The sequence below is a fragment of the Vespula vulgaris genome, chromosome 8 (genome assembly GCF_905475345.1).
Source record: "Vespula vulgaris chromosome 8, iyVesVulg1.1, whole genome shotgun sequence".
Lineage (NCBI taxonomy): Eukaryota > Metazoa > Arthropoda > Insecta > Hymenoptera > Vespidae > Vespula > Vespula vulgaris.
Genome location: NC_066593.1, coordinates 7497335 through 7519021, shown reverse-complemented (window position 1 = coordinate 7519021; position 21687 = coordinate 7497335). Strand labels below are relative to the sequence as shown.

General features: G+C 38.4%; 1 protein-coding gene across 3 annotated transcripts in view; it reads left to right on the top strand.

Moving 5' to 3' along the window:
• Positions 1 to 21687, top strand: part of LOC127065687 (ankyrin repeat and SAM domain-containing protein 1A-like) — a 67377-nt gene that overhangs the window by 1828 nt on the left and 43862 nt on the right. For 2 of the 3 annotated variants that reach the window (XM_050998417.1, XM_050998415.1), the window contains exons 2-10: positions 10608 to 10688; positions 10912 to 11068; positions 11295 to 11440; positions 11807 to 11929; positions 15659 to 15885; positions 16306 to 16522; positions 18895 to 19116; positions 19467 to 19743; positions 20534 to 21301. In XM_050998417.1, the coding sequence (XP_050854374.1) occupies positions 10608 to 10688; positions 10912 to 11068; positions 11295 to 11440; positions 11807 to 11929; positions 15659 to 15885; positions 16306 to 16522; positions 18895 to 19116; positions 19467 to 19743; positions 20534 to 21301 (2218 nt within the window). The remainder of the gene's footprint in view (positions 1 to 10607; positions 10689 to 10911; positions 11069 to 11294; positions 11441 to 11806; positions 11930 to 15658; positions 15886 to 16305; positions 16523 to 18894; positions 19117 to 19466; positions 19744 to 20533; positions 21302 to 21687) is intronic. The other variant, XM_050998416.1, reaches the window with a different exon arrangement.

The window sequence follows — 21687 nt, the reverse complement described above, 5'->3', positions numbered from 1 at the left end:
AACCATTAGTGTTCGATTTTCAACTTTCTTAATCGAAAGCGACTTTATTTTTTTATGAAAATTACGTATGAAATTAATTTGTATGCATTGAAATTTATTTACTGTTTCTTTTATTCTTTTTTTTTTACTATTGTTTTAAGTAGATCAAACAGAAACGACCTTTGTCAGAGTTTATTATTTCTGATCTCTTTCGATCGTTTTATGAATAATTTGAAGAAAAAGTATGTTCAATGAGTAAAAGTAATGATGTTAATATCACGAGATACGTGCACGTGTCTAAGTACTCGTCGTGAAAAGTTCATCGAGTCCACTACGTTTTCTATTCTCGGCGTCAGATAAATAGAGCCTATTCCTGCGTGCGAGCTATTTATTTTCAAGGGTCGATGATAACGTTAACTCGGGGTTGCGATAGATTCTAAAAGGAGAACAGAGAACGGGTCATTTTGTGGCGTTGTGTCATTTCGAGATTATGTGCAATAAAAAAAAAGGAGAAGGAGAAGAAGAAGAAGAAGAAGAAGAAGAAGAAGAAGAAGAATGAAAAACAAATAAAAAAGGAACAAAAAATGAGATGCACGTCACCGAACATTTCGATTTACATAGAGAAGCGTAATACGGTTTATTCGTGTTACGTAAATGACGTTAAATTTTTTGTCCTCGCTCGCTGCGAAACGACGTGTTTCCAATTCTATTACTATCATCGTAATAGCGTTCTCTATCGTTATTCGTTCGATTACATCACATTAAAGTGGATATCAGAGTTTTATACGTTTCTTAAGGATATTGGTTTTCTCTTTTTCTCTCGTTTTTCTCTTTTTTCTACCTTTCTTTTTTTTTTATACATCCACGATCAGCGAAAGAGCTTTTTGTTGTAGCTCAGAATGGGACATCAAGAAAACGATAAGAATATCTGTTCGATCGAGAAGAGAAGGATAGAAAAAGAAAAAGACAGAGACATGTTTGCTATAAACAAAGGAATAAGAATAGATCGAATTTGTTTTTGCGTAATTTTTTTTTACGTAAGCCAACAATAAACAATTAAGTCGAAAAGAAATATCTCGATATTGGCATTTTAATATTCGTTAATAAAAATCAGAGGGAATTTTAACGAATAATTGGTTCGAAATAGATCCCGCTTTATTATAAAGAGCAATTTTTGCGATGTTCGCTCTGGTAAGTTTTCACTTTGGAACAATGTTACCGATTATAACCTTTTGTGTGATAAATCACGTTCCACGAAAGAGATGATCGCGTAGAATAATCGGTCTTTCAAACGATACCGAATCACCGGTCGGCAAATGAGCTATTCGGTGAATTGTTTAAAAAGCGTGCGTTTCATTAAAAACTTTTGCATTATAATGACTCGTTACACCGGTTTGACGCGTAACGAATTAAATTATGTTATATCTGTCTTTTCCCCCACTCTCTTTTATTCCAATTGGAACGCGATCCGTCTGCAAACGAGTAATTCATTTTTCTTTTTTTATTATTAAATAGTTTCATTAATTTCGTGAAAAAGAAATGCAAATGTGATCCATATATCGTTTCTCGTATGTTATATACATGTATATAATGTATGAGAAGTGTACAAAAAAGAAAATTACAAAAAAAAAAATTACAAGAAAATTACTACAAGAAAATTACAAAAAAGGAACTTGTTGGTTAGTTAAAAAATTTTTTAACAAAATTTTTAATGCGTATTTTATTATCGAGATATACGAAAAGTTATATTCGTATATATTCTTGTTCACTATAAAAAAAAAGAAAACTATTTTTAAAGTTTGCGAGTGTTCGTTTACGCGAATAAATATCGATTAAATTCGAATATAGTTACGAGAGTATAAATCATCACGTTCACTCGATCGAGCATTGAACGAACTCGAATAAATTTGATCGCGCTCTTCATTTCGTCTAATTACTTGGCCTCGGATCGTCGATCGTTTTGTTTCTCCATCGAGCAAGTAGCGCTCGCGCAATTAGTCGAAACACCGTCTTTATTGACCCAGTCCTGGGAGCTACCTCCCACCATCTCTATTTCTCTCTCTTGCTATTACCCTCAACGACAAAGACGACTTTGTCGATGGTGCTAACCCCACGTTTCGCATTAATTAAGTCACGCTACGGCTACTCATCGTGCCGCCAAGAATTCGTCATCTCTCTTTCTCTCTCTTACTCTCTTAAGTGAGTCTTCTGTGTGCATGCACGTGGACCGGCGCGTTTTAAGGTCGACGATAAGTGTTCGTTCCTCTTAATCCGAGTACGCACATAATGATGAGATATAGAATAAGATATAGAATAGAAGATAGAATAGATTAGAATAAGAATAAGGAACACTTATTTCTTATTACTTTCGCTGTATTAATTTTAACGTTGTTTTTTTTTTCTTCTTTTTTCTTTTCTTCTTTCTTTTCTCTTTTTCTTTTTTTTTTTACTTTTTTTTTTTTTAACGCACGACATTATCGAAGTAACGCTTTCATTTGCAATTGTTTGCCTTCGAGAAATATTAGCCTGTTTTACATCGTTTCACGTAAACGAACATTCGATCGGGCAAAGTGTGGACAATGACGTTGGAACTGCAATTCCATTCTTTTTGTCCATTGATCGAATACACTCTGAAAATGCGGTCGTAAATGATTTAGCGAGACTCCAAAAGATCGTCGCTTTTATTACATTTCTAAGCTTTACTTTTCACTTATATTTCACAAATTTATTTCTTCGATTTTTCAATTAAAATCATTCGTTTGAAGATTTTCATTGAAGAGGAAATAAGAAAATAATTATTTTCTTATATCGTTATTTATTTTTGTTCGTCTAATGCACTTAATGAAAGTTTTTTTTAAATTTATTCAGTCTCTTTGCATTCAATCTATTTCTCTCAGTACTTGATCATGACGCATTCGAGAGAGGATAGAAGATGAAGAGTAAAAGAAGAAGAAGATTCAATGTCTGATTTGAAATGTCTCATGATAAACGCGTTCGTCCTCTCTAACAAATTGCCTCTCGTGCTCCTCGTCGTCGGGTGGTACAACTTGTCCATAACTACAAAGTGTGCCCGCGGCGAGTTTCTGGCAAAGCTACCATCCCTCCACCCTTATTCCCTCTCTCTGTCTCGCTCCATTTTCAGTATCAAGCGTTGCTCCTACTCCAGGCGATGTTGTCGTTGCTCCATATCGTACTTGGCACTTTTACCCTCCTCCTTCTCCTCTTTCTCCTCTTCCGCCTCGAGATCAGAGGAAAGTAATATAAAATGCCGCACCCCGTGCGAAACTGTCGACCCCTTGCGACTTGCACCCAGAAGGGAAACGAGAAATATTTTGCGATGCTAATCGCGACGTGGATGTGCCACTTTTCGCGTATGAGTGCCCTCCTACCCTACCGTTTTCTCTCTCTCTCTCTTTTTCTCTTTCTCTTGGCCAATGCATTTATCGTTTGTTTGACTCTCGTCACGTATGCCCGACGTTGATTTTATGTTTCGTAAAGAGTCGGCTGTTTACAAGGGTTGTTTCGAAGTTACATCGATGTATTTAAAGAACTTCTCGACATCGATGAGGGTCTTTAAATATTTAGTTAATGTTTCACATAGGGAACGTAATTTCAGCGTCGTTCATAAACGAATATCGGTTCTCTGTTTTTATAGTCGTAGTGAGATAGATGTATCAGTGTGAGTGACCGCTTTAAAAGTGATATTAATAACTAAAAGAGTATACTTTGTCGTTGCTCGGACATGTGTCACTATGTATTCCCTTGTGCATCAACCTAAATAACTTTCATACATCGATCGAATGGTCAAACGATTAAAAATAAGCTCGATTTATTAATTAATTGCATAATCGATCTTGTATGGTTACTTTAAGTCGCTCGAGATCTTTTTTTTCTTTTTTCTTGTTTTTTTAACCTACCATTTAAAACATTTAACGCAACATCGTGATAATTCGTATATATCTGCCATACAACAGAGGCACTTATTTACATACATATGTGTATATGAATAGACAGACTCTCAATCACTTTCTATTTTCATTTAGAAATCACGGCTTTCTCTGTATATATGAGCAGGACGATTAAGATCGTTGATGTTTCTTCAAAGGTGTGAAAAAGAAATTGTTACAGCTACCATTCACTAACGTCGAGGTTGAGGTTATCGACGATGCTGTTGCATTCCACCTATGTATCCATATATATATATATATATATATATATATATATATATATATATGTATGTATACATATATACATTGCCGCGTCGCTTAGTCGGCAAAATTCTAGTCGCAGATTCAGCGATATTACTAAGTGTGCTTTTCGCAAAGGCTCGACATTTTTCAGGCCTTCACGAATGAAGATATTAATATTTCATTAGAAAATCGAGTACTTTATAAGTCGAGATAGTTGAATTTGTGTCAGTTCATACTTTTACTTTACTTTAAATTCATCTTACGAATCAGTTCTTTTTTATTTTTCTTTATTTATTTATTGTTTTGTTTAAAAAGAATATTTAACTTATCTTTCATGGTAAAACAAAGTCATATGCTGTAAATTTTATTTGGAATACGATGTTAATGATCATTGCATACGTCGTAGTTTTATTTATGAATTGTAAAGATTTGTGTTAGAAATTATATCTATTTCTTCTTCGAGTTCGTCTCTTCACTGAGTCGATCATGTTTTTTTTTCTTTTTTTTTTTTTTGCGAATAACATTAAAGCGACAGAAGGGAAAAGGGAATTCAGTGGACGGATCCTAAAAAATCGTATTTAACATGGTAATTTTCTCCCTACTTTCAATCTTACATTTACTTAATGTTTTGTTTTGCATTTACTCGTTTGGAAGAAGGAATCGATGCGTTAAACGACGATCGTCGAGGGTACAATTAGTCGACACCGGGATCATCCTTCCATGAAGAAAATGCTCGCTTTTGCCACACGTAGTTTAGCTTTCCTCCCTAATAATTTACTCGGACGTTTACGAGAATTCAATATGATAAACAGTGTTATCGAGTACGTACGACAAAAGGAATGTTATCAATTACCCTACTATTATCGTAATCATAATAACCTTCGAATTTATCCTTCTTTATTGTACAGGATGTATCTGAAGGACAACGGAGTTTATAAAAACTGTTACGTATTACTTTAAAAGAAAAATATTATTGCTTTTGATTCAATGTTTTCTTTTTCTTCCTCTTTTTTTTTTGAGAGAGAGAAAGTCAAACGATATGTGTAACAAATAATTTGAATAAATGAAATTTATAAAACTATGTTCCTGCTATAAAAATTATACTTAGCCAAGAACATTCGTAACTTTGGAAGATCTATAGATATATGCTTAACACGTAAGTACATTTTGATTTGAAATTATATGAAGAGGAAATAAAAGATATTTGTTCACAGTTCAGTGATTACAAATATCATTAGAAATCTTCGCAGTCTATGCATGCAAATGCTGTTACAGAAACAGAGAGAACAAAATAGAAAGAGATACTTGATTTTTCAAAATCTTTTCGAAGTGTTCCTCGAGAAGGATATTCAGCTATGTCAGCACATATAATTTCTCTCCTCCTCGCCGGAGGAAACTATCGATTGATGCCTCAGCAACCCCTCACACGTATAGGCACACACAATTTCCTCTCTCTCTCTCTCTCTCTTGCTCTCTTTTGCTCTCGTTCTTCTTCTCGTCGTCTTTTACTCTCTCGTCCTCTCTCAGTCTAGTTTTCCTCTTCGTTTTAGCTACGAGCCTAAGGGTGCGTTCGCACTAAGCACTCACGTTCCTGCAACCGGAAAGGGCTTTATAGGAGTTCTCTTATCCCTCTACGTTTTATGGCGCCTCTGTCTGGCAAACGCCTGGGGAAAAACCGCGTAATTCAATGACTTGAGACTCTCGTGCCTATTTTCGCGTTAAGTGTTGGCATATTGTTTTTCCCTTTTTTTTCTTTTCAGCGATAGATTGCACTTTTACGGAACACAAGACTCGTACTTTACCCGTTCGATTCAACTTTCACGTAGTGGTGCCTTTCACGATTGTGAACGGGGTTGTAGCTTTCCACGTACTTACTTACTTTGAACTTCTTACAATTGTTAATTTCTTTTCGAAGTATCGTATCAACGAATCGATACTCGAGATTAAAATTATTCGTGTTTGAGATTTCATTAGTTAGAGAATTGTTTGCATTATAAATATTTCTTGGTAAATGTTTTCTTTATTTGAAAGCCTTACACGTTTGTTCAGTTGAATCAATAACTCGTTTGTTCGCCGTTTATAATCTCATCGTTTAGAATTCGATAGAATTTGTATCGTCCGTTAGTAATACGATATAAACAATGGAATTTTTGAATATGATATAGAATTCGCGTTTACATCCGCGTCGTTCTATTGAAGCAAACAGCAAAGTTTCTCGCAGTGTTAAGAGGAAACAGTGGGACAAGCATTTCACCACCGACATCCAATACAACTCATGCGTATTCCAATGAGTTCATTCCCCTCTACGACTGTTAGTTTTAGATCACACCGTTCTCATTGCACTATGGCTCGAAAAAAGAAGATACCACGAACTTTAGATTCCGAATTGAATGCCTTTGGATTCATATAGAGCTTGAGATTTTATAATACTTTCATCATACAACTGATATGGAATATGTTTATATGATTTTTCAATTCAGTATATTCTTTATGAAAAAATATTTTATACAAGAATCGTATAGAAATTTGCAGAGAAACATACGATGTTACGTATTATTTTCATTTTTCTTGAACACTTTTAACATTCGATCTTTTTTAACATTTTCATATTTAACAATATTCTGACATCAGTTTCGTATTTAATAGATCAAACATATTTTAATTTAACTTTAACAATCGATATGAATTTTTACAAAGTTCGCAAAAATCAGAATGAAATATTATCAGTCGATTAGCGACTTTTAATAAATAATTATCAATGTAAGTGATTTGAAAATCTTCTTTGTTAGAACAAGGTTTGTGCACTCAAAACTATGCGTGTTAAAAAGAAGAACAGCGACGAGTTTCCTCGATCTACTGTTAACAAGCGGATCTATACTCGAGAATCGTCCAGTTCCTTGATTAAGTCCAACAAGAAATTGTCATTGTACGTGGTCTAACAAGTAGATATCATCCTCTCTCTTTTCATTCTCTTCTCGATCTGCTTCTCGGTGAAAGTATGCCCACATCAGGCTCCCTCGATCCCCTTCTTTCCCTTCTTCTTCCTAGCTACCCTTACGTCGTTTCATTCGTTAGGCCAGACAATGTGAAAGGGACGTAGGGCCATTGGGTGATGTCCTTTTTGCGCGCAATCTTCGGAGTTTAATTAAGGAACTTGCGAGCGGATGAACTCGATGAATGGCCTGGTCGAAATAGTGAGAACGGTAGGGAAAGCAAGAAAGAGAGAGAGTGAGAGGAAGGGAGAGAGAGAGAGATAGAGAGAGATTCTTGACTGCACGCATGTAAGAGCGTCGTACGCAAGGACGCGACGAATTGGGAAAGGGTGGCCACCCCCTCATGGCTTTAAAAGTCCGTTCGCCTACCTTCGATGTCACGCCGGCGGTTGTTAGGGCGCGGAAAACAAATACGTGCCTTTACTCGATGCAAAGACGATGTAGTATATACCAGCTTGCTAGGATGGCGAGGGGTGTTTCACGAGACACGAATGTGAGAAAAGAGAGAAAGAGAGAGAGAGAGAATTGACGAAGGGTGGTAAATGGGCTGGGAAAGGAGATGCAGCACGTGTATTCTCTCTTTTCCTCTCTCTCTTTCTCTAACTCTCTCTCTCTCTCTCTCTCTCTCTCTCTCTCGTTTTCTTTTCTACGAAGCGAACGAAAGCTCTTCTCGAACTCGTCGCCACATCGTGTCGTGCCAACTCTCGACGACCTCCAGAACTACCTCTCTCCCACCCCTTTTTACTTCTCTCTTTCTTTTATTCTTTTATACGTCCGACTTTATCCTTTCGCCGCCCCTTTTTATCGTTCCTCGTTTTGATCTCGCTTATAATGGATCAGAGGTTTCGAAAGAAGGAACGAGATGGTGTAAGGGTGGGAGACCTTGAACGATGTTTAAAGCATCGGCACGCGTGCCGCTTTGGAAAAGTCGATGATTTAAAGGACCGTTAAGCGAAATGCTTAATGACGGGCAACGCTTAATGACGACGACGTCGGTGAGCTTTGATCTCATCTAGCATGCCCTTAGATAAAGCTCTCCTTTTCTCCTTTCTTTCTCTCTCTCTCTCTCTCTTTCTTTCTTTCTCTATTTATACTCTGCTTTAAGATCTTCAAATCTAAAGAAAAGACGTTTCTCTAGAATTTCGATATTTGATCATGCAAGAATGAAATTTTATCGTTTTTATAATATAAATATCGTAGAAAAATATTTAGAAAGTCACCGATATGTGATGGATTGATGCGTTCTGTTGATTTCATCCGACCAATTTAGCCCAGTTTAATTTTTAAACGGTACAATACCTTTAAAACGTAAGCCGTGTATTATAAACAAGCAGAAAAGGTAATAATATGAAGATCGTGTTAGTATTCTCCTCGCATAAATTAACAAATCGTTTTCGTCGGGAAACATGCGTATGTGCACGTTGCTACGTTCGCGCTGGTCCGTTCGTTGACTTTGAAGTCACGATTGTGCCGGATTCGCGTAATGGTTTTGGCGGCTGTGCCAATTCTATTTTTGTTCATTGTTCGTGGGATTCCTTCGATGGCATAAGTTTTGGCCGACTGCGAAGCTTTGTACGTCCGAGCAACGTCCCTTTAACTTATGCCTATCGCAATTTGAGAATACGTCGGCGTTACTTTATTTTTGAAATACAATAATAAAGAGGGAAACGTTATATTTTTTAATATCATATTCATTGATATAATCGAACAAAAAGTTTTAAACATTTGAAACAAGAAAAGAACAATTGTTATTTATAAAAATTTATTTCAAACATAATGCAAATATAAAAGATTATTTACAGTAATAAAATCTAAGAAATAACGTAGACATTATCTTGTTGTTTCCTTCATCATCTCTAGTAGTCGATAAAATCTTGATTAAACTCGAATATAACAATATATTATCAAGCATCTTTAATATTAGGATCACCTAAGAGCCAAGCAAATATGACGCTTTGCGACATCCTCTGTGACGTTTATTACATAGCACAAAGATATTGTAGAAGGAGGAGCAATATTGGGGGCTTATTTTTATCAAGTAAGTTGATTGTAGGAAGTTCAGGATTTCTCTCAAGAATTTCTCTTCCTGTTTATCACATTTTTATTGTTCCTATAAGTAAACCACTAAAATTCTTATTTCTTTTCTCGAAACTTATTTTGAACGCGTTAGGCGACGTATCATTTTAATGATATTTTTTTCGAGCCAGTGTAATACAAGCGCAGTATCGAATAAAAAAGAGGGTAGGATCTTGTGTCGTTGACGAAAGGTTAAGAGAGGGAGACAAAGAGGGAGAGAGAGAGAGAGAGAGAAAGTAGAGAAAAAGAGAAAGGAGGAGAGAAAGAGAGAGAGAGAGAGAGAGAGAGAGAGAGAGAGATAGTTAAGGTATTGCAGCTTTCTGTTATACCCAAGAGACAGATAGATACAACGAGCGAGACAAAACTAAAGGAAGCTTGCTCGCATTTATAGGGGTATTTGCGGGGGTTGCGAGAATGCAGTCGTCTATTTCGGAACTGGGTGGGCAACAAAGGCGCGTAATGAGAACATGTGTCGGATGCAGGAAGCTTCATTAGCGAACCTGTTCCTGTCTGCGGACTCTATTGTGGACACCATCTAACCTTCTGTAGCGTGCCGATAGAGGCCGGTGTCGTGATACCTAACGCTTACGTCATACTTTGTCAGTGCAATTGCGATGAAACTTAGAAGAGACGGCAATCGAGTGATTGTAGAGAGTATCAAGGGATCGAGAGTCAAAGTGATTTCCTGATAACGGAAATGAAGCTAGAATTGAACTTTGTCATGTCCGGGCGTGTCCCGGATGATTTATCGACAAACACTAACGAGTCATTACTCGATTTGCGACGATTTATTTACAGAAATTATTCTTAGATCTTAGTTTGCATGCAAGTAAACGAAACAAAGAGAAGTTTCAGAGAAAATTTCCTATTTCATTTGTTATCTTTCGTTAGGAAAATTTGACGAATGATGAGTAATATAATTTTATGAAACACACGTTCGGTTCCTAGAGAGTTTTGAAAATATTTCAAGGAATGACGAGGAGCAGTCAGTAATTCGTCACGCGAATACATCACGTAACATGAAACTATCTTCCTGCTTGTATAAAACAATTGTCAGAGTATCGTTTACAATGACTCAATGTGAATTCTTAATTGCGGATGCTAGTTCCCTACCCTTCTCCCTACTTGCGTACTTGTTCTCTATTTGCATTTGATGGTCGATACTGATACATCATTGTTGACCCAGTTATCATAGCTATATTTTAACAACGACATTTAAATTGTCAGATTATTTGCTTCAGTATGTTTTTCTGCTCACGTAGACTGTGATCTGTATAAGAAATTCATGTCCCTTGTTTGCTATTAAATTATACAGAACAAAGAGGATATAAGGTGTTCGAAAATATCTTATAATATGTCGTATTTACAGTTTACGACGAGGTCCGGGTGCTAACGTGCAAGATGCCAGTGGATATACAGCCCTTCATCATGCAGCTCTCAATGGTCATCGGTATGCATTCAAGTTCATTAAAATCATTTGTTTGAAATAATAAATTTGCATTGTATGTTTTACATCGCTTTTTAATCAAGGTTTAATGTTTACTCTACTAAAGATTTTATCGTTGATACGTGACTTTTCTTACACTACTTTGATTATAATTTTAACGGACTATCGATTTATAAATTTTTCACACGGCTTAACGCTAATTTTATCGTTGCTCTTTTCTATCCAGTGAAGTAGTCAAGTTATTGCTCCAATATGAGGCTTCTACCAACGTCGTAGACGCTAAAGGATCTTCGCCACTTCATTTGGCAGCTTGGGCAGGCGATGCTGAAATTGTGCGGTTAATTCTTAGCCAAGGACCTTCGGTTCCTAAAGTCAATCTAGCGGTAAGCAATTTCCAAAATAATACCATTTGATAAAATCTTTTTGAGAGAAAATCGTACTTCTTGAGAATTCTTCAATGGCATCTGTCATTCTTATTTTGATTCGTAAAGCAATAAAATAAGGGGAAAGGAATATCTCTTCGATGTTTCTTCGAAGTTGGCAATTCTCACAAACTGATCTATCAAACTATAGTCAGAAGAGATTGCACTGTGTTTTATACGATTGCAGACAAAGGACAACGAGACGGCCTTGCATTGTGCTGCACAATATGGACACACGGAAATAGTGGCGCAGCTGTTGCAGTACGGATGCGACCCGAGTATCCGCAACAGCCGCGGAGAATCTGCTCTCGACCTCGCCGCGCAATATGGCAGGTAAATGGATTGTACGAATTTTTAAATCTACGAGAGAAAGTTCGATGGAGAGAGAAAGAGGTCCATCTGTCGATACACCGATTTTATTTTATATAGAACGTTATATGAGTTGGTTTACAATTTGTAATTTAAAACAAAACAAAAAAATTTAGTAAGAGACAATATTACAAAAAAATAATAATAATTTTTCTTATAAAAAGATTAATATAAAAGTAATTAATGCAGATGTTATATAAGTATCAGCTTGGTTTTGAACATAGTCCAATATCGTTTGTAAACATACTTATAAAGTATCGTTTGTAAACATAGTTAGAATAGATACATATAAGGGATATCGAAGATGCTAGACGTGTCATTCACTTACAGATTGGAAACAGTGGAGCTACTCGTGCGAACCCATCCAGAGTTGATTGAATCTCTACGTAGTTCTTCCTCGTCTTTGATCTTCCCACACACTCCGTTGCATTTAGCATCACGTAATGGACATAGGTAAGTGTTTGCTTACAATTTAGTTTACTATAGATCTTAAATTTTCTAATTAAAAAGATTCTATAAGTTGTGTGTGTGTGTGTGTGTATAAAATCTTCAGATTATCCGAATTAGTTTTTTATTTGTTATATATTTTAAATGACAAAAGTGTTCATCTGAAAAAATCATAAATCATGATCACTTTATTCCGCTGACTAAGCTTTCTGCAGAATCTATCGTGAATCGTCTTGGTATTCGATTTGTACTACCGCAAGTTCGGGATCCATTTGATATTGTGCAGAGCCCACGTTCTCTTTATTTGATTAAGCTGATCCGATGATCGCTGCAGCGCGTTTGACCACGCGTCCGGGCGTTGGTCTACACATTCATTGGCAACCACCACTACCACGACCACCTCTACCACTGCCACCACCATCACCATCAACGCCATTTTATATTGCGTTACAATTGGCGGTGTCGCTGTTAGATTAGCCGCAATTCGCGCAAGCAGGGTATTTGCACCGATGCGTATTTCGGTGCATTTGAGTACACCATTTCGTGGTCCTGTGATTTTTCTGGAATGAAAAAAATTCGTCATTACGTTTTTATCCGAATCGAACTCCTAAATTTGATCACATATCAGTGGACTGTATCGATTAATCTACAAATATAATCTTTATTTTCATAGACTTTGGAGTAATAAGAAACAGAAATTGACAAATTCGATCAGAGTCTATCGACGGAACGAAATGGAACGAACGTTTTTTTTTTCCTTTGGGAAACTTTCATTACTCGTTTCTTATCAGCAATACCGTCCGTTCTAATTACCAAATAATGCCCATTCCGCGATGTTGTAAACCTGGACAACAATGGGTTCGTTCGAGCAAACCATAACGATGTAGAGCCATTTGCAGAGCCGACGATTAGAACCAATCAGAGAGCACCGTGTTGCGTAATCCCGTCGAATGGGATATATGCCTGCATCCAACTGGCACGGTCCGATGCAACCCTCTCAGAGTAACACGTCCTATGTTACCATCTACCAGTTCGAACGTATCCTCTCTCCTCTCTCTTGCGAACACGAATGCATCAGAACGCATCATGCCGGCCAACAGCCGGCCAGCCTCTCTCTGATTCATCCGTGCGAATTGCAATCGACCTCCGCCTCTCGATAGCGAGAATCGTATTAATTAACACCGTCAGAACGTATCGACCTAGATTATCTACGATTGCCTTTAGCAAAAGGTGTCTTTGGATATCTGGACGTGTACTTATTTATCGTTATCATCTTTGATAGTTTAATAGACAAAACTAATAATTAATCTGCCTAACCAATATACGTTCTCTATATGCTGAATTAGATCATTTTTTATCGCTAATAATTTTCGAAGATTTATATTGAAACGGTTTATTTAAGGAACGATAATAAATCGGTCGACCTGAAAGGGTTAACCTTTTGTACGAGAGTAGCAGCGTTGTTATTATCTTCTTCCTTATCCTCACGTATTTTCAGTCCATCCATATGCAGTTTACGCGGTGTACACGTGGCTCTGTGTGTGTATGTGTGTACATGTACGTGTGTAGATCATGACGTGAACTTTGAAAACCTGCTGATGGAAAGGTTAAAGTTATTTTCACCTAGGAGAGCAAAAGGAATATAGAGAAAGAGAGAGAGAGAGAAGCTTTATATTTTAGACCTCACGTGTTATCAAGGATGATGATTCTTTCGAAAAGGGATATATCGAAAATAGATTAAAATGAACAAATCTCATTATTTGTATCGTCGAATGAAATTAGAGCGGTCAATTCAAGCTGTTTCGCGATTCCTAAAATGCGAATGAAAGAGCATGCTAGAACGTATGTGCCATAGGAAATTGTAAATTCGTATTCGCGTTAATGGTTTGTTAATTAAATAATATTGTAAGCACCGGCGTACGTTGTCCAATCGATCGTTTAATCGGATGGCGTGAGAGATTAACCGGATAATCGATTACATCGACGTGGTACGATCGCGCGAGGAAAATAAGTGAAAACGTTATTAACATATTCTATCGGCCGACTTTGAATTAGTTTTCTTGCTCCCTTTGTAGTAGTCTCACGCTCGATCGCTTCTCAGCAAACGTGTTCTTTCGTTTATTTTTCTGCAATATAAAATCTTACTGCAGTAGTAACAACAACAGGAATGGCAAGAGTTTTAGCGGAACACCAATGATTTTGATCATTGTTCTTTCAACAATTATATTCGATATAAAGTTACACGCCCTTCTCTTTTCGAGGCCTGGACGATCGCTCGTTTAACAAGCGGAATATCCATTTTTATCGTTTCGACCGATTCGTTCTCATTTAACATAGCGATGGTACACGTCCATAATCCTCTTGGTAAGCCTTTAAAATAATCGACGGTAGGATGCGTAGACTATGTGTGTATGTGCGATAGAAAGAGAAAGAGGGACGAAGGGTTGAACGTTGGAATGGGTTAGAGAGAGTGGTAGTGGCTGGTATCGAAATGGTCGGCGATCGTGAATCGCCGCGAAACGGTGCTCACATTGTAATCGGGTATAACGTCGGTTTTTCTATGCATCCTCGCAGCCGGTAATCGCTTTAACCGTCGCTCGCCGCTTATAATGCGATCGCATTTGGCGATATACAGTACAGTCCGATGGTTGCATTTTATACTGATGGCGCGTACGTTGCGTGCTTGAATGTGGATATGAAGAGAAAGACACAGAGAGAGAGAGAGAGAGAGAGAAAGAGAGAGAGAGAGAAAGGGGGGAGAGAGTGAGAGAAGGACAACGTGACATTTTATCGCTCGAATTTTGGTTAAATAACGCCTAGCTGTACCTACGCGTGTGTATGCGCGAGTAAGTGAGATAGAAAGAGAAAGAGAGAAAGAGATATAGAGTTTGTTTTAGCGAGAAAGAGATGAACTCTACTTTGACGTTTGCTGGAATTGCAGAATGAGTGAGAGAGAAAGAGAGAGGATTGGCGATAGTGCGGGTGAGCAAAGGGATTGAGAGGGTGAGTGTGGGAGAAAGCGAATGGTGGGGGTGGAGTAATGTCTATTATCGGATTCAATATCGCTGCTCTCGGTAAGCCAGTATACAAATACTCCTATGGCACGGTAATAACAACGTAGGTGCATGCGAATCCGATCCCCAGCCGCGAATCCTATATGCGACGGATGGCTGCGGTCACTGCAGTCGGCGTGGACCGCGCGATGGAATTCGTATTTTGCGATTTCGATTGTCCGAGACTATCGAAAATGTATGTACATATATGCGTCGTGCCGATGCTGCACGATCGCATGCTAGTCCCTTTGGAAAAGGCAAGGGTGCGTTCTTTGTTCAATTTTGCCAAGAGGATTATTATGTTGACCATAGGCAATGCTTTCTGGCCATTTCGTCATCTAGTCGTTTAATCCTATTGGTAAGACCCTATCAGTCTTACTTGTTTTCAAATATTTCTGATTAACAAATCAAGCTTTTCTATAAATCATATCTAAACAATTCTTAAAAACGATTCCATCGATTAATAATCTTTAAATATCTGAAATTTTATGGCTTTATTCGTCTCATGGCCTTACGATGATTTGTAAGCTTTTTAAATACTCCGAATAAATTGCTAACAAATAAATAAATTTATTTGTTTAAAAAAACAACAATGTTTTAAACAAAACAAATTATCAAGGTATTTGTCCGTTCTTTATTGCTGTCATGACATTGTTTTTTTTTTTTTTTTTTTTTTTTGTAGAGCCGTCGTGGAAGTTCTACTCGCTGCGGGAGTGGACGTCAACACAAGAACGTCCGCTGGTACAGCGATGCACGAGGCGGCACTTTGCGGTAAGATGGAGGTTGTCCGAGCACTTTTGGACAGAGGCGTGGATCTGGGAATCAGGGACTCTCGTCAAAACACCGTTCTGGACCTTTTGGGACAATTTCCGCCACACGTCACCCAAGATATTACGGCTGTAATAAAGAGTACGTTGGAATTGCTGCGGGTTGTCCTTCTACTTTCCTCATCCCCTTTTACTTCATCTTTTTCATCTTAATTACAAGAATATTAACTGCGATTTTTTTTTACGGTATTCAGCATTACCGTAATTATGCATATACGAGAAACACGAATAACTCACGCTATTGTTCATAATTTTATTATCATTATGATTTAAATAAATAATAGAGTAAGAATCTGTAATAATATTAAATCTTTATCAAGAGATTTGTAATATATATAAAAAGAAAAGAAAGGTCTATTTTTTAGAATTCATTTGACTAGGTCGTTTGTGAAACTTTTCGGTGAAAGAATATATTATACGTGATCTGTGAATTGTTAGAATTAATATCGTTTCTTCTTTTTTGTTACACGTGCGATGATATAATATTATATTTCATGTGCAGGGCACAGGTCCTCTTCCGGAATAGAAAGCGATGCCGACAGTGAGAACTTGCCACCGATTCCAGTTCAGCGTGGTGACTCGTTGGGCAGCCCTTACGAGAACGTACGCCCTGGGGATGATCTTTCTCCGGCGGAAGGGACGTCGCCCACTCAATGGCAGTTCTATCATAAGCCTCGGGACGATGATCGTCGTGTCTCCGGAACTTCCGTTATGTCTTTGTGAGTATACTCTCTCTTTTTTTTTTCATCTTATTTTCTTCGTTCTTTCTGCTCGTTTTTCCAGTTTTATTGCGTCTCTCACGATCCACTTCGTTGAGCCCTACGTGTTATTTATTTCTTTTTTTCTTCTTTTCCCTTCGCTGAAATCTCATCAGCATCGATAGACTTTAATACTTGGATTATTCATTCGAGCAAACATTCGACGATTATGTAATTTGTTTGGATCCAACGGAACAGAAAATCTTAATTAATCGATCAAACTTTGGAGTAACGATTTTATCTTCGCAGTAACGCACGTATTTGTTTTCCTTCCTGTTTTTTTTTTTTGGATATGAAAAATAACATGTTTTATTTGTACATAGACATTTAGATATCACGGGATATAATCTGATGTTTACAACTAAATATTTTTGTCGTGACCTCTTTTATGTTTTTATATTTATATACATTCATATTTGTGTACGAAGCAGAAAAGAATTTCGAGAACGTTCCTAGGTATAGGTCAAGTAGATATTATTTATATTTAATATATCATACGTTTTATTTTCTAACGAATCATTACTCATTTCATATCGAATACAATGTATGCGGCATAAGAACGTTTGACTGTTTCAAGCGGCACACTACATCGAATAATTACACTTTGGGAAACATTGTATATGTACGTTTCTAGTTTGCTACGGGTATATAATTTAGTGCTATTTCGTTCTCGTTTACGTCCAGTTTCCGGTCACGTCGCTTCCTCATTAGAACGAGTGCTCGCGTGAACTTTTACGAAGAGAATGCGTAGCAGCGTCGAGCGAAAGAGAATCTTCATCTAAATAGTTCTCGGTCAACTAATTAGTCTGACATTTTTCCAGAAAGTAAGCTTAATCCTTAAACGAGCAACGCGCGGTTCTTGCTCTCTTCGAACTATCATCGTGCTATTTATTAATACCGAAGAAAGGGAGAAACATGGAAGGTGAGTGGAAGAGGGACGAGTAGCAGAAGAGAGAAAAATAAACGAGAGCAAGAAAAGAGAGAGAGAAAGGGAGAAAGAGAGAGAGAGAGAGAGAGAGAGAGAGAGAGAGAGAGAGAGACCAGCTCACTCTGGCATTGGTAAAATGTAGTAGGAACGTAATATTTTGCAGAAAGACTCGATATTCGTATGTATGTATAACGCGTAGGTGCGCGCAAGTACGTGCATTGCTGTGTGTTAGCTTTAATATAGGAGATGTGGGCAAACAAAAGCATAGACGTGGACCCAGCATCGTGAGAGTGAATGAGCGAGTACAGAGAGAGGGTGAGTGAAAGAGAGAAAGAGAAAGAGAGAAAGAGAAAGAGAAAGAGAAAGAGAAAGTTACTGGACGAGCGGAGGGGTGATGATGTCTACTTGCGTAGCTGCTACCACTGCCACCATCGTTGCCATCTCCTACACTAGCTAGGTATACCTGCTTCTGTTAGCCGCAGCCGGTGTCATTGCTGGCTCCTGTTGGTTGCTACTAATACTACTATTGCTACTGTTGCCGCTGCCGCTGCCGCTGCTACTGCTGCTGTTACTACTTCTGCTACTGCCACTGTGGCGTTGCCCCTGCGTTAGCCACAGAGCTGTAGGTTCTCGGGTCGAGAAGGGAAGTTTCGATGTATAGGTGGAGGAAAGAGTGAGAGAGATAGAGATAGAGAGAGAAAGAGAGAATGAGAGAGAGTGAGGAGAGGAGGAGGAGGTGGCGCGGTCGCGTGTAGCCCCAGCGCGTTAAGCACCGCTTGGCTTGGTTTAATTTTCCTGATGTAGGCAGGCGATGGTGGGTCCGACCGTCTCGTTCGCCCCAGGTCACCCCCGCCGCATTGCCCCATTGCTACTCTCGCTCTCTCGCTCTCCACTTCCGCTAGCTACTAAGGCCGACCGGTTGGCTGAACTCGACGGAGTGAGAAGGATAAAGAATGAAGGGTGCAATGCCAGCCAGGAAAGCCCTCCATCGTCCGTGTTTGACATTGGTATCCCCGACTCGGCCTGCCTCGAGATGAATCCATCACGTTAAACAATGTAAATGTTAGCCCGTCTCAGCAGCACAAAACTAATAACCATGCCTCTCAACCGTGTCCTCCGGGCATGGCCTTCTCTCCTACTGCTACTCGATTTGTTTTTCGCAAGATATTCTCTCGTCGTTGTTTAGTTTTTGTTTTTCCATATCGTTTCCTATTTGTTGAAATAGATCAGATATATGTTGAAATATGGGGGTTTGGAGATTTAGATGATTTCACTTCGATGGGACGTGTTCGATATCGATTCGATGTTATCAACTCCGTAAGCTTCGCTTGAAAAAAAGTTAAAGAAAATGGTTAAAATTATGAAAGAAAGATTTGACGAGCCTAGTTGGCGTAACGCGTTTCAGCGAAGACGGGCAGAATAGGGGACCAGTGAATGGAGTACGGAGGACTATCCCGCAGACAGAGGATTACTCCGACCTCAGCTCAGTCTTCGACAGCGTTCTCATGTCCATGTCTGACACTCTCAACTCCATAAATACTCTCGAAAGTTCTGACCAAACACCGGAAGACAAAGCACAAAACACTATCACCTCTAGAACACCGTTACAACCACGCGACACGACAGGGTAATGACATAAACATTTGGCACGTGGATCATTCACATCTTTATAACTCGCTTATTATGAAATAGAACGAACGAACTGCGTTTTCATTTTCGAGATAATCCCTTTAAATACTTAAAGTTAGAATAATTTATAAGTCGATATAGAATTCAAATTGGAAAGCTCAGTTCGATCGAATTAACGGCTATAACGGTTTAATAATAATCGGAGGATGTCGAATAATTTGACTTCCGTTCGAGATCAGATAGGAGAACGGAAACTTCGATTTTGTTGGTACGTAGTTAGTATTCGTAATGGTAGTAATTGTGATTGATAACGTCCAAAGATTTAGTTTTTGGGATTTGTTATCATAGGGGTTCGGATAGCGGATTGTATCAAACGCCACCTGTACCAAGAGGAACCATGGAGGGTAGCTTCGTGTCGGAGGATCTGTCCTTGACATTGCCCACGGGATATGGTGGTAACAGGGAGTCCGATCAATTGAGCGTCTCCTCATCATCTAGCGTTGGTGGACCGAGCCCACGGGAACGACGTTGTTTAGCCAACGATTCCGGTGCTCCTGGGATTTACTTACCGATGGCACCCTTGTCCAGTTCACTTCATAGCCCTGCCTCTAACAGCAAAGTTTCGGTAAGAAGTTCTTCTCTTTTTATGGGGGTGAAATGACGTCATAAGCAAATCAAAGTTATTCGAAGCTATCGATGTTTCATGCTAAAAATAGCGTTATTAATAACGTTTCGAATATTTCTATTCCACCGTTTATACGATTGAATTAGCGATCGTCATCATTAAATTATGAATACGAAGAACAACGTTACTAGTGTACGATTAATATTCCAGATCGATTACGCGTTTTAACAAGAGAATAGTTCCGCAGATGTTCTATACGTAGTGAAGTAAGATATCGACAATGTTTATAGCATAGAGTGTGCTTTAAATTGATGGAGGTATCATCAATTTCGCGGCTTCCACGGTAGAGAATTCTCCTCGTTGATCGATTTCTCGATAATTGGCCTGTCGATTCGATCGTTGTAACGGAGAAATCTAATACGAAGGTAGAGGAAATAGATTTTTGCATCGCTCAACACAAAATATAGAATTGATGGAAAATCCTTTGAAAATAGAGTTCAGGTTAACGCGTTTTTATGAAGACTTCTCAATTTGTATTCGGATATATATAATATATACTCAAACATATACATATATATCTAGATATAAAAGATTGTAGTTTTCGATCGTAGACAAATAAACGTATAGTTATTTTTTCGTTCGAAATACATAAATTTAATATACTCTGCAGTGACAACATTGACTTACTATCGAACGAATCGATCTATTATGATTTCATATGCTATAGCGTAGAAAATAGGTATCACGATCGATACCAATAGGGAGGCTTATTTCATGGCGATTTTTGTAGCCGACACCGCCGAAGAAACCACCGAGGCGTAACTTATCGGTTTCGCCGACGCACCTGCAGACTCAAATGTCACTTTCGGCGGATTGTACGTTGGGTCCGAGTAACTACGAGTACTTGTTCTTAGCGCGTAGCGGTGCGCGTAGTCACATCGATCTTGAACAGCTGCAAAAACGTCGTGAGCAGTTACGACACGTGACGAGAAGCGTGGACCAGTACGTGGAAATGAAGTCTCGTTTTGTGCCGTCCGTGGAAAGTGGCAATCGACGAGATGCAATGCCAATAACGACGATGACGACAACAACAACAACAACAACAACAACAGTAACAGCAAATACTACTGTAGAACCAATTGCGATAACATCGATTTACGAGAATCGCCCAATAAAGATGTTAAATCCACGAAGGAAACTTCGTAGACACGCTTACGAAGGCTATGAGCTTGATAACAACGGCCCTTGCGTCGATAAGTCGCCCTGTAGCGAGAACGATTCTATACATCAGGAACAAACTTTCGTCTCTAATGCCTTCCTCACTTTGAAGTCTTCCCAAGAAAGTCTGCTGGATGAAAAACGAGAAACTCCTGACGGTGGTCATACAATGATGGTTCAGGATGGCAGAGAGGCCACAGATAAGAGACTCAGACGCGTGCAAATGATGTTCCCTACGAGTCCAACTCATTACGTTCAACCACCGACTCCCGATCATCCACCACCCTCTGCCATGCAAGCTGAGAAGTCGATTCACGAACGTATTCGTCCGTTGAGCCAGGTGAATTCCGTATTCTTTTTTTTTTTTTTTTAATAATTTCACGTATCCCTAACAATTTTCAACTTTTTTTTTTCAGAACAACTTTTTCATTTATAATATAATGTTTGATACTATTACGATAGACGATAAACAGATAAAGATTTCTTGTAATTGTCGTCATAAATATTTGCTTTCTCCGGTTTGTCAATATTCAGCGAGTATATATCTTAGGAAGATCTTAGAAGATTCATTTCTGCACGTTTTGCTACGTGATCGTTGATGCGTACAAAACGGTGTGTTCGATTTCATATCTTCTCGTATCAGAGTTCGTCGTGGAACGTCGTGAAGTCAAGAAATTCCATCCATGTCAAAGATCGTTAAATCTCTCAGTCGATCCGAATCGTTGG